The 14,450-nt window shown below is 37.5% G+C and overlaps 1 protein-coding gene across 1 annotated transcript; it reads right to left on the bottom strand.

The window, feature by feature from the left end:
* Positions 1-306: 306 nt before the first annotated feature.
* Positions 307-14,091, bottom strand: LOC132144931 (adenylosuccinate synthetase isozyme 1-like). The gene is made up of 13 exons (XM_059555523.1): positions 13,480-14,091; positions 12,153-12,255; positions 10,303-10,365; positions 10,157-10,207; positions 9,983-10,049; positions 9,625-9,732; positions 9,460-9,541; positions 9,257-9,383; positions 8,133-8,287; positions 1,947-2,071; positions 1,579-1,676; positions 646-795; positions 307-571 (listed from the first exon to the last, which is right to left on the bottom strand). Exons 1-13 carry the CDS (start codon positions 13,666-13,668, stop codon positions 519-521), a joined length of 1,371 nt encoding a protein of 456 aa, XP_059411506.1. The 5' UTR covers positions 13,669-14,091; the 3' UTR covers positions 307-518.
* Positions 14,092-14,450: the final 359 nt, after the last annotated feature.

Genomic DNA, 14,450 nt, shown 5'->3' with positions numbered 1-14,450 from the left:
CAAATAATGAGTTTATAGTCACAGCCACTGTCTGATTATTTGACCTGGTCTTTCTCGTGTTCCTGTACTGTTTTAGTCACGACTGGCTCATGGCTCTGAGGTTTTCCTCCGAGATCAGATCAGATCTTGGCATAGATGAAGAGAACACGGTGTTCTCTGTCTGGATCTATTTCTGACGCAGCTAACCTAATTAAATCTGACATCAGAAAGAAGCCCGCTGAAGCACAAAGGATAAACCTGTTTCATGGCCTTACTCTAAAAGCAGAAAATGAAATGCATGCAACCAAAAAAAGAAATAAACACAGCTTCAGGGGATTCAGTTTATGTGTCTCACACTGAAAACAACAAACATAATCAACCGAATCCCAATGTAATGCCTGGACACACAGCCATTCAGAGCTGATCTTCCATCAAGAACAACATTGTTAAGAGAGTTTCGTGAATGCAAGCCAATAAAACCACGAGTCCCGCTGAGCTGATAGTCTCCAGGAGGATTGTGGGTAGGAATCTTCACGATCCTAGAACATCTGGATCATGCATTCCCTGGATTTTCCCACGCCGACCCATTTAACTGCGGAGAAGAGATGCAGAGGTGAGTTTGATGGACAGGAGGATGCCGTGTGTGTATCGCTGTCTGGGACTCACTAGGAACGCCGATGTGATTCTCTACGAAGCGGATGTAGTTCTGAGCTTTGGGAGGAAGGTCGGTCCACTTCCTGGCCGCTGATGTGTCCGTCTTCCAGCCGGAAAACGTCTCGTATTCGACCTCCACCTTCTGCAGCACCTCCATGTTTGCTAGAAGCACAGAGAGATGCACGAAGAGAACGAGACAGAAATAAAGCGTGCATGCATGGGATAAAACTAAATTAAAAAAATATGTCATTTCAGCAAAACTGTATAACTATTAAAAAGAGAAAAACAGATAAATGTTACAAAGCACACAACAAACATAGCTTTAAAATTAAACATTATTTTTTATTGCACCTTTAAAAGTTGCATCTCAAAGCACTTGACCAAGATCAAATAGAAATGCATTGAAATACAACATCAAAACAATTTACAAATGAAAAAAAGTGAGTTTTAAGAGTAAAATGTAAAAACACTTACATTAAAATAATAATTAAAATAATAAATACAAGTTATAAAATCTGTAATAGTATCTTGTTGATGCTAAAATGACGCTGGAAGATGTTTCAAACCATGCTGTTTATTTTTAAGAATTAAATTAATTAAATCATACTAAATAATTGCAATAATTTTTTTTAATTTATTTATCAGGATATATACAAATATTTCAGTATCATTGAGACACTATTATACCTTTTACTTCATTATGCAAGTAGTTTTGTTGTGTGGTTTTGACCTTTTTTTTAAAAAATTTTAATGTCTGTGTAGATTTTTATTTTTTTATTTTTTATTTTATTTTTTTTAGATTTACAGTAATACAGAAATACAGTTAAAGTATAATTTTTTACTATTTAAAATAACTCTTTCTTATGTGAATATCTGTTTAACTGTAATTTATTAGATATTAGAATGATTTCTGAAGATCATGTGAACATTTTTGAATCATTTTACCTGGGAAATACGGGATTCTCTTGCCGTTGATCTTATAGGCTACTCCCACTTTAATTTCATCCAGAACATCGAGGATGTCCAGTTTAGTCAAAGCAATGCTGAAGAACGACACAGAACAACCATCAGAAAATCCTATAATTTTTAATATTCATTGTTAACCTATTGCTTTCAACTTTTATGCAAAATATGAATTAAAAAAGCCAAATCCCTGTCTCTATTTCCGTATCTCTTCCTGGTGTACACATGTAATAAAATAAAGTCATGTGACAATAACATTTCTTGTAGCATGCATACTATACCATATATTAAAACATAATAATATTCAGTATAGTTCACATGATACTCATATACTGAACCGAAGTGCTCACGCAGTGAAGCCGTTGATCATTTGAGCGTATTTGAGAATAACCAGATCCAGCCAACCACAGCGTCTCTTTCTGCCTGTGGTCACGCCCACTTCATGACCTCGTGTCTGCAGCAGCTCGCCCACCGCCTGAGGAGAGAGAGAGGGAGAGAGAGAGAGGGAGAGAGAGAGAGGGAGAGAGAGACAGAGAGAGAGAGAGGGAGAGAGAGGGAGAGACAGAGAGAGAGAGAGAGGGAGAGAGAGAGAGAGAGAGAGGGAGAGAGAGAGAGAGAGAGAGAGAGGGAGAGGGAGAGGGAGAGAGAGAGAGAGAGAGAGAGAGAGAGGGAGAGAGAGAGAGAGAGAGAGAGAGGGAGAGGGAGAGGGAGAGAGAGAGAGAGAGAGAGAGAGAGGGAGAGGGAGAGAGAGAGAGAGGGAGAGAGAGAGGGAGAGGGAGAGAGAGAGAGGGAAAGAGAGAGGGAGAGAGAGAGGGAGAGGGAGAGAGAGAGGGAGAGAGAGGGAGAGACAGAGAGAGAGAGAGGGAGAGAGAGAGAGAGAGAGAGAGAGAGAGAGAGAGGGAGAGGGAGAGAGAGAGAGGGAGAGAGAGAGGGAGAGAGAGAGGGAGAGGGAGAGAGAGAGAGGGAGAGAGAGACAGAGAGAGAGAGAGAGACAGAGAGAGAGAGAGGGAGAGAGAGAGGGAGAGAGAGGGACAGACAGAGAGACAGAGAGGGAGAGAGAGAGAGAGGGAGAGGGAGAGGGAGAGAGAGGGAGAGACAGAGAGAGAGAGAGGGAGAGAGAGAGGGAGAGAGAGGGACAGACAGAGAGACAGAGAGAGAGAGAGAGAGAGGGAGAGGGAGAGGGAGAGAGAGGGAGAGACAGAGAGAGAGAGAGGGAGAGAGAGAGGGAGAGAGAGAGAGAGAGCACAGCTGCCATTATCAGACCACAGTCACATAGTCCTCAGTCTCAACAGGTCAGGGAATCATCTGCCATCTTCTGAACAGAAAGTTCAATTATATCCGCTCCCCCCCAAATTTATATGGAGTAAAGACAGTCCTGCCCAGTATGAAGCTGCGCTCCACAGCACCCACGCTGAGAACATGATAGACTCATTTCTCCTGACTACATTTAGTGTAGAGAAGAGAAGTATCAATTTAGCAACTAAACAGTTAACTCAAATCTTTTCTACAGTGGTCAGAAAAGCCCTCAGAAAAAGAACAAATTACCGATGTAAAAAAGAAATCGCTAAAGATGCTTGGTTTGATAAAGATTGTCAAAAACTAAGAAAAGAATTAAGATCATTATCAAATAAAAAACACAGAGACCCTGCAAACCAACAAATACGAGCCACATATCAAGAAATGCTCAAACTATACAAGTCACTATTAATACAGAAGAAAACTGACCACATAAAAATTAAAATAAACAAAATTGAAGAAGCAATCGATCAAAATTCTTTTTGGGATTTATGGAATAATTTAGATAAATCCAAAGAGGCCAAACACCTTCCCATCTATGACCCAAACATCTGGACTGAACATTTCAGAAAACTCTATTCTCTAAACGAACCAACCCTCGCCCAAAAACATCTGACCTCCCAACTAAATAACCTGGAATACACGAGAAAAGAGCAGCTCAATCATTTAGACAAGCCCATAGAATTAACTGAACTGACAGAGAAGATGAAATCCCTCAAAAATAAGAAATCAAGTGGCTTAGATGGAATTTCTAATGAAATGCTGAAACACAGCAGCCCCAAACTGAGACTTGCTATCCTAACATTATTCAATCTCTTATTAAAATCTGGACACTTTCCTGAGATCTGGAAAGAGAACGTGATAACCCCGATTTTTAAACAAGGTGAAAAGTATGACCCAGATAATTATAGAGGCATCACAGTGAGCAGTAACCTCGGAAAACTATTCTGCTCCATCATCAATGAGAGATTAATTCAGTTCATCCAAGAACACAAGATTTTAAACAATTGTCAAATTGGATTTATGCCAAAACAGAGAACTTCAAATAACATTTACACACTCCACACACTCATAGAAAAATATGTTCATCAAACAAAACAAGGAAAAATATTTGGCTGCTTCATTGATTTTAAAAAAGCCTTTGATTCGGTATGGCACAATGGACTTTTTCTAAAACTGATTCAGAGCGGAATAGGAGGAAAGACATATGACATCATAAAGGACATATACAACGGGAACAAATGCTGTGTCAAGATCAACGACAGACGTACTGATTATTTCAGTCAGAACAAAGGAGTGCATCAAGGCTGTAGCCTCAGCCCGACTCTGTTTAATATCTATATTAATGAACTGGCATCAGCACTTGAGAAGTCCCCTTGCCCTGGTCTGACCCTCGAGGGCTCCTGTACGCTGACGATCTTCTGCTCTTGTCACCTCATGAAGAGGGGCTACACCAAAGCCTCTCGCTTTTAGAAGATTACAGTAGAGACTGGGCCTTACCAATAAACATGGAGAAATCCAAAATTATCATCTTTCAGAAAAAACCTCGGCTTACTGACAAAAAATATAGTTTCACAATCGGGGGAACACTTCTTAATCATGTGACGTGTTATAATTATTTGGGTCTCACTATCTCAGCTTCTGGTCAGTTTGACCTGGCAATAAAACATCTGACTGATAAGGCACGCAGGGCTTATTACACTATTAGAAAATCTTTGTTCAAATTCAACCCACCTATTAAATTATGGCTAAAAATCTTCGACAGCATCATCAAACCCATTCTTCTATACGGTTGTGAGATCTGGGGCCCCAAATTTAAATTAAACTACACATCGTGGGATAAAAGACCCACTGAAATGTTCCACCTGGAGTTCTGCAAGAACATCCTGGGACTTCACAGAAACGCCCCTAGTCTCGGCTGCAGGGCAGAACTGGGCAGATTCCCTCTTCTAGCAGAGATCCAGAAGAGAACAGCCAAGTTCTGGTTCCATCTATCAGACACACGGACAGATGATTACCATCACTGCGCTCTTATGTACAGGACAGGACACCCAGAGAGTGACCCCACGCACTATTTAGTGGAAAAACACCAACTCAGCTCAACCATTCAATTAAGACACGCAAAAGTTAAAGAAATTGTAAAACTAACCCAGGAAGAATACATCTATGATTGGCAGGTCAAAGTAGAACAAATTAACAAATTAAAATACTTCTATAGATTAAAGACTGGCTATCAATTGGCACCTTACTTGATCAAAATTAAAGACTATAGTAAGAGAAAGCTCCTGACGAAGTATCGTCTGAGTGATCACCGTCTGTGTGTGGAGACGGGCCGACACAAACACAGCTGGAGAGAGAGTGTGTGTGTGTGTGTGTGTGTGTGTGGAGACGGGCCGACACAAACACAGCTGGAGAGAGAGAGAGCTCCGACTGTGTCCTCACTGCACAGAGAGACTCGTAGAGGACGAGCTGCACTTCCTCACACACTGCAGCAAATATGAACACATTAGAGACAACTACTTTACCCAAATAGCTCAAATTGTGCCAGATTTCAGGCAAGCAAGCGACATTGACAAACTCAGTTATATTTTGGGAGAGAAAGAGAAGTGTGTCCAGCTCGCAGCGCAGTATGTGTCCTCCTGTCACATCATGAGGGACAAAAACTAAACTCCTGTACTTAAGCAATGCTCTCTGTAAATATTTACCCTGTATTCACTTTTTTTGTTTATTTATTTATTTATTTATTTATTTTGTGTGTTATGTGATTATATATGTACAATATGGACATGAATAGGTTTTTTTTTTTTTTTTTTTTTTTACTATTATTATTTATTTATTTATTTTATTATTATTATTATTATTTTTTTTATCTACATATCTATATATCTGTATAACTTGTTTACTGTTTATTGCTTTGGCAACATTGTGCTGTTTCACAGTCATGCCAATAAAGCTCATTTGAATTGAATTGAATTGAATTGAGAGAGAGAGGGAGAGGGAGAGAGAGAGGGAGAGGGAGAGAGAGAGAGACAGAGAGAGAGAGACAGAGAGAGAGAGAGAGGGAGAGAGAGAGGGAGAGAGAGGGAGAGACAGAGAGAGAGAGAGGGAGAGAGAGAGAGAGAGAGAGAGAGAGGGAGAGGGAGAGAGAGAGGGAGAGGGAGAGAGAGAGAGACAGAGAGAGAGAGGGAGAGGGAAAGACAGAGCACACTATTTCACCAGATTCCAACAACTAGAACCACATAAATTAATGTGTGGCTTTCTTTAGTCGAATCCAAGAGAAGAAGTAATCAAAGAGATATGATATGGAGTCAGAATTTTCATCGACTTCTATCATGTTTACCAAAGCACTCCTTTTAATCTCAGGATCATGAGGCAATATCACATCCCTATAGGTGGGGTCCATTGGCCACTCTTCTTGTGATCGAACAAGAAATGCGGGACCAGAAATCCACGTCTCATTCTTCAAAAATGAATCCACCTTCACTCCTCTAGACGCCAGATCTGCTGGATTGCTTGACGATAGGGCTGTCCAAAAAAATCGAATGCGATTTTCATGCACATCTCATCAGTAAAGACGCTCCTGTAATTAGAAGTATATCTCCAGCACGTGCGTTCGGATCAGGGTTGCCAGGTTTTCACAACAAATCCTGCCCAGTTGCTTCTCAAAACTAGTCCAAAACTAGACCAATCGCGCTTCCAGGAGGTTCCCTGATGAAAATTGCTTCCCGCAGTTAAAATATACATTTTTTTTAGAAGGGTTGCCCTGGTAAAATTCGCATTTTAGGGGCTAAATATCACGTTATTGTTATTGGGGTTGCTTTAAACCGGGGATATGAAAAACAATCGCAGACTTGGCAACACTGGTTCAGGTGGAGCGGCAATTACTACACAGAGCCGTAGTCTACCGACAACTAACACAAAATCGTTTTCAAAATCGACAAAGAATCGCCTGCGATTTTAACATCGATTTTGTGTAGATTGTCAGTGAATTACGGCTCGGTGTAGTAAATGCCAACCAGTGTTGCCAAGTCTGTGGTTGTTTTTCATGTCCGCAGGTCGAAGCAACCCCAATACAAATAACGTGATATTTAGCCCCTAAAATGCGAATTTTTACCAAGGCAACCCTGCTAAAAAACGTATATTTTAACCCCGGGAAGCAATTTTTATCGTGGAACCACCTCTAAGCGCGATTGGTCTAGTTTTGGACTAGTTTTGAGAAGCAACTGGGCAGGATTTGTTGTGAAAACCTGGCAACCCTGATCTGAACGCACGTGCTGGAGATATACTTCTAATTACAGGAGCGTCTTTACTGATGAGATGTGCATGAAAATTGCATTTGATTTTTTGCACAGCCCTACTTGACGAATTCACGTACCTCCATTGTTCTCAGAAACCTTCAAGATTTCGGACACTCTATTAGCCACAAAGCACTTAAATCTTGAGGTGCTATTTCGAAGGTATTTGAGTACTGAAGTACTGTCAGTCCAAAAAACAGATGTAACTCTGTATTTGTCCAAATCAGCAGGAAAGCCGGTGGTAAATCTAAATATATATATATATATATATATATATATATTTATATATATATATATATATATATATATATTACTATCTTTCAGTTTAATGTTATTTTATTTTTAAGCAACAAAATATTTATTGATGATTTTAATTTTTGTTATTTTAGTATATCAAGTTAATGTAGATGGAAATGAAAAATGTTGACTAACTGAAATAAAAAGTTGTTTAATATTTTATTTAATTCAGTTAAAGCTTATTTTATTCATAGTAAAGTTTTAATGGTTTTAGTTTAATGTGGAATATGTGAAACAAAATAAGTCTAAGTTTATATATATATTTATTAATTAATTTCAGCTCAATTAAATTTGATTTCAAGTAACAAAAGTTTTTTTTATGGTGTTGGTTTTAGTTATTTTAGTACATCAAGTTACACTAAATGTTTTTATTTTATTATCCGTGTTTTATTTATCATTTGTATTTTTATTTTATTTCAGCTAAAATTGACTATTTTATTAAAAAAAAAAAAAAAAAACTTTTTTTTTTATGGTTTAACTTATTTCTGAACATCAAATGTTTACTTGGCAACTAGATGAAAAAAAAAGGTACTTTTTTATTTAAGTTTATTCTATTTCTAGTTAATTTCAAAAAAGTTAATTTGTTTTTTATTTGATTTTATTTTTATTTTTTCAAGCTTTTAGTTAACTTTGAGAACTATAACTCACATTGAGCTGTTCTGTGGGAAAGGCTCCGATCCCGACTCTCGTGGTGTAAGCCTTTGACACTCCGTACACTTCTCCGATGTTCGAGGGAGGGATCCCGAGGCCGGTGCACACCCCCCCCACCGTACAGTTGGAGGACGTCACAAACGGGTACGTACCTACAGAGAACACACACACACACACACACACACACGTTTGTTTTTGTGTAAAGTGTGTTCATCCCATAGGTGTAATGGTTTTTATACTGTACAAACTGTATATTCTATGGCCCTACACCAACCCTACACCTAACCCTAACCCTCACAGGAAACTTTGTGCATTTTTACTTTCTCAAAAAAACTCATTCTGTATGATTTATAAGCGTTTTGAGAAATGGGGACATGGGTTATGTCCTCATAAGTCACCTCTCCTTGTAATACCTGTGTCATACCCATGACATTATACAGAGTTGTGTCCTGATATGACACAAAAACAAGAACACACACACACACACACAGATACACATACACACACACTCACACACATACACTGAAACACACACACACACAGACACAGATACACATACACACACACTCACACACATACACTGAGACACACACACACACACACACACACACACACGCACACATGCACGCACGCACGCACACACACACACACACACTGAGACACACACACACACACGCATACACACATACACTGAGACACACACACACACGCACACACACACACACGCACACACAGATACACATACACACACACACACACACACATACACTGAGACACACGCACACACACACACACACACATACACTGAGACACACACACACACACGCACACAAAGATACACATACACACACACACACACACACTGAGACACACACACACACACTCACACACACACACACAAACAGACACACACACTCACACACACACACAATCACACACACACACACACACACACACACACTCACACACACGCATACACACACACACACACACACACACACACAAACAGACACACACACACACACACTCACACACGCACACACACACTCACACACACGCATACACACACACACTCTCACACACACACAAACAGACACACACACACACACACACACACTCACCGAAGTCGATGTCCAGCAGTGCTGCGTTTGCTCCCTCCACCAGGATTCTCTTCGGTGGCCCGTGAATCGCTTCATACATGAAATAGACTCCGTCTCTGACCAGAGGTCTGATCCTCTCGGCGTAATCCTGTGAAGCAGTGAGAGTCAGAGACAGAGAGCCACACACACACACACACACACACACACACACACACACACCTCACCTTCAGCTTCTTTAGCTCGCCCTCCACCTCCACCTCCAGAGCGGGGAACATGGACTGATACTGCTGCACCAGGTTCTTCACCCTTCAGCAGTGAGTTATCAACACTTCAGCTCGAAACGATACGATACGATACAAGCAGCATCACAAGACTCACACAGACTTTACCTGCTAGAAAACTCGCTGAAGTCAGCCATCAGGTCACAGATGCGGAGCCCGGTGCGAGACGCTTTACAGGCGTACGTGGGGCCGATGCCTTTCTTAGTGGTTCCTATACTGTGAACCAACATTAATACATTACATCCTAATCAAAAACCTATAAAACGATAAAACTACTCAAATACAGAAACGCAACAGAAAGTCATGAAACTCAGGAGGAGGTCAAACTTTTTTTTTGCATATATATTTTTTTGTTTTATGTTTATTTCTTGCAGTTTTTACTTTTTATTCCAAATTAATTTCTTGCAATTATGACTTTTTTATCTGAATTTTGAATTTAATTGATTAAAAATAAAAAAGTGCATACTTTTGTCCTTCCTGAGCTTGTCTCTGAACCTCCTGAAGTCCGTCCACAGCCTGATGAAAGTCAAATACTGACACAAACAGATGCAATTGTATTATTATTTCATTATATGAATTTTCCACCACCACTGTATTCAATATATTTAATAAAAAACACTATTATTCATAGTTATATCACCAATGTGCGCCCGATCGGAGATGATCAGTCTTTTTTCCCATCCTTTCAGCCCTTCTCATGAAAGAAAAAGACAAATTATTCCTGTGCACAGAATCAAGTCATGAATGTGATGATTGCATGTATGTGGAAATCATGAGAAACAATACCCTTTTTCTCATTTTTGTCGATCTCCTCGAATAATCCTGGAAGATGAATGACTACGCCGTTACCTGCAGATGAACACACACTACTGAAACCACAGTCAATCTGGATTCAACTTTACAGTCTCTGAAAACATCAGATTTCATCACACTTTTAATCAGTGAGTGATAAACTGTCTTTAGTATATGGAAGCTTGTTTCCATCACAGAATAAACAATTTAAAAAAAGGTAATTGCAACTTTTTTCCCTTCCCTTCTTTTATGTGTCAGTTTAACATTATTCTCTCAGAATTCTGAATTCAGTTCTTGCAATTCTGAATGTATTTTCTTGCAATTTTGACTTTTTTTGTCTGAATTTTGAATTTAATTCTTGCAATTCTGAATTTTTTGTCTGAATTTTTAATTTAATTCATAAAATTCTGAATTTATTTCTTGCAATTCTGACTTTTCTGTCTGAACTTTGAATTTAATTCTTAAAATTCTGAATTTATTTCTTGCAATTCTGACTTTTTTCTTGTAATTCTGAATTTAATTCTTGCAATTCTGAATTTATTTCTTGCAATTTTGACTTTTTTTGTCTGAATTTTGAATTTAATTCTTGCAACTCTGAATTTTTTGTCTGAATTTTTAATTCAGTTTTTGCATTTCTGATTTTTTTTGTAATTCTGAATTTATTGCTTGCAATTCTGATTTTTCTGTCTGAACTTTGAATTTAATTCTTGCAATTCTGAATTTATTTCTTGCAATTCTGACTTTTTTCTTGCAATTCTGAATTTAATTCTTGCAATTCTGAATTTATTTCTTGCAATTCTGAATTTTTCCTGTAATTCTGAATTTATTTCTTGCAGTTTTTACTTTTCATTCTAATTTACTTTCTTGCAGTTATGACTTTTTTATCTGAATTTGAATTTACTTCTTGCAATTCTGAATTTTTTGTCTGAATTTTTAATTCAGTTTTTGCAATTCTGAATTTTTTTTTGTAATTCTGAATTTATTTTCTTGGAATTTCGACTTTTTTGTCTGAATTCAGAATTTATTTCTTGCAATTCTGATTTTTCTGTCTAAACTTTGAATTTATTTCTTTCAATTCTGACTTTTTTCTTGTAATTCTGAATTTATTTCTTGCAATTTTGAATTTATTTCTTGCAATTCTGAAGTTTTGTAATTCTGAATTTATTTGTTGCAGTTTTAACTTTTTATTCTAATTTACTTTCTTGCAATTATGACTTTTTTATCTGAATTTTGAATTTATTTCTTGCAATTTTGAATTTATTTCTTGCAGTTTTTACTTTTTATTCTAATTTACTTTCTTGCAATTCTGACTTTTTTCTAAATTTTGAATTTAATTCTTGCAATTCTGACTATTTTCTTGTAATTCTGAATTTATTTCTTAAAATTCTGACTTTTTTTTCTAAATTTTGAATTTATGTCTTGAATTTCAGATTTTTTTCTCTTGTTATTCTGAATTTATTTCTGACAATTCTGAATTTTTCTTGTTATTCTGAATTTATTTCTTGCAATTTTTACTTTTCATTCTAATTTACTTTTTTTGCAATTATGACTTTTTTATCTGAATTCTGAATTTATGTCTTGAATTTCAGATTTTTTTTCTCTTGTTATTCTGAATTTATTTCTGACAATTCTGACTTACTCTTGGAAACGTAAGTGTATAATTGCTTAATATAAACCCATAACAAAAAATTGACATCTCAATATTTCACTTTCTTCTCACAATTCTGACTTTCCTTATAATTACAAGTTTATGTCTTATTTTTTGGGGGGAAACAAGTTTCCATATGCAGTAAAAATGCCAGATGCAACACTACATCTATCCACTGCAAGCGTCTCCTCCTCACCGATGAATGATGTGCATGTGGTGCTGATGATTCCACTGGGGAGGAGATGGAAATCATACTCTTTCTCATCCACCACCACCGTGTGACCAGCGTTATTTCCTCCCTGTGACAGAAGAGCCACATGAGCCTCATGCAGGAAGGTTCACAGTCAAAGCACACCAACAACTTCAAAGTGCACGCTCTTATTTTCTCCAAAAGGGAGGCCTGGAAATGTGCCTCTGAAAGCATCCAGACGGCCGGCTTGCCATTTCCTCAGACACACTGTGTCACACCTGATCCACCAACCAGAGAGGCTTATTTTCCACAGACTATATGGGCTGTGGCCTTCTCACATGTCCAGTACCGCTGGGAATGTGACCCGAGCTCAGCGAAGGGCAAGGAGGAATTCTGGGACTGACATTCACTCAGATTCAGACTCGCACGGCAACACAGCTGAACATGCACGAATTATCAAGAGTATTTCATAGTTCATGCATATAATAGTCATTTAAAAACACTGCATGTGACTAATAATGATAATGAGTCCAAACCGGGCTGTAAACACTCAACAGACACTGATCAGACTAGATTAATAAAGAGTGATGACACGGAATATGTAGAGATTAAGAACTGAGCAATATCACAGCAACTGTTAATATCAAAATCATTTGAGAAATGAGAGATTTGGAGCTGCATAACTACTACTACTAATAATAATAAACAATTATTTATTTGTTTATTTAAGAAGTCAAGTCACTTCTCATTAATTACGAATAAAATGTATATATAAATCAATCAATAAATATTTGTTTATTTCTTAATTATTAACACAAATGTATAAATAAACATTTGTTTATTGTTAGTTATGAATAAAAACGTATATATAAATAAATATTTATGTATTCGTTTTTAATTATTAATAAAACGTTATAAATCAATAAATATATATTTGTTTATTTATTCATTTTAATTATTAATAAAATCCTATACATAAATATGTTTATTCGTTTTTTATTATTAATAAAAATTATATAAATAAATTTATATTTATGACAAATGCATACTTTGCTATAATTATAGATATGCATAATAAATAAGCATATTTTATAAGTAATTTATTAGTATTGTTGGCAGTACATGGTATTCATTTGTTTTTATTAATGCAATTACAGCAAACAATGATTTAGGATATTATTAAAATCCATTTATAATATAAAATTAGATATAATAACCAATTATTAAGATAAATGTAAAATATTTATGCATTTAGTACAACTGATTATTTAAAGTCACATTCATTTTGCAATTTGATTTATTATGCAGTTATTATCGTTTGACATTATATTACCTGACACCTGCACACGAGATCAGACTCCGTCGCCAATAAATCAACAACTTTTCCTTTGCCTTCATCTCCCCATTGCGCTCCCAGAACCACCGTCACTTTGTTCCCCGAGTCGTTTCTCGCCCGTTTCACCGCAGCTGACGGCGGGTTCGAGTAGCTCTTGTGGTCGTTCGCTGACCAGCCCGAAGACATCCTGCAGCGTCCGGAGCGGAATGAATCTGATGACGGGTGGAACGGGCAAAGAGCGCTCCGGCGACGGGCGGCACGGAACTTCTTAGACGGGATACGGTTAAATAATATTTATTCCGTTTTAACTATTTACTGCTCAATAATAACTTTCCAATAATTCAGATGTTTTTTAAAGTTTATCTACTCGGGTGTAAATTATAAAGACAGCTGCGGAAGAGCGCGCAGTGTCACGTGATACATGTTACTTTTCTCAGCGCTGGTGTAGAGGAGACCAATCGCGGTTGATGATGATTACTGGACGATAGATTTTTAAAGCGTTTTTCGTGTTGATAGTTGTGGCAGATCTCTGCGTGTATGTCACTAACCAATCCTTGGGGTTCTTCGATTTAAATGATATCGCTTGTAAGCGTTCAGATGTTTCCATTAAGACAAAAAGCGCCTTGATGTCTGAATGCGATTCAAAGAGGATTCGCCTTTCTGAGCCGCGCGCATGCGCAGACTAGAGTGCGCTGTTATTGAGTTACCAAACCACTACTACAATCATAGACAGTAAAAGAAAGACTACAATGCACTATTGATCAGTTTGGCGTGTGCATGTGATAAAAAATCAGCTGATACAATCAATACCCAGATAGCACACGTAGGCTACATCTGCAAGATTAAAGATCTGGAAAGCATCTGCTGTGTACAAACATCTGTCAGACGTCTTTAAGAAGTCAGTTTGACATACATTCTAAATCATAAACATCTTAAAGACATCTAAACATCGTTTTTGACTAACAGAA

Source organism: Carassius carassius, chromosome 8 (genome assembly GCF_963082965.1).
Source record: "Carassius carassius chromosome 8, fCarCar2.1, whole genome shotgun sequence".
Classification (NCBI taxonomy): domain Eukaryota; kingdom Metazoa; phylum Chordata; class Actinopteri; order Cypriniformes; family Cyprinidae; genus Carassius; species Carassius carassius.
The sequence above is the reverse complement of the archived record's forward strand: the minus strand, read 5'-3'. Positions and strand labels throughout refer to the sequence as shown.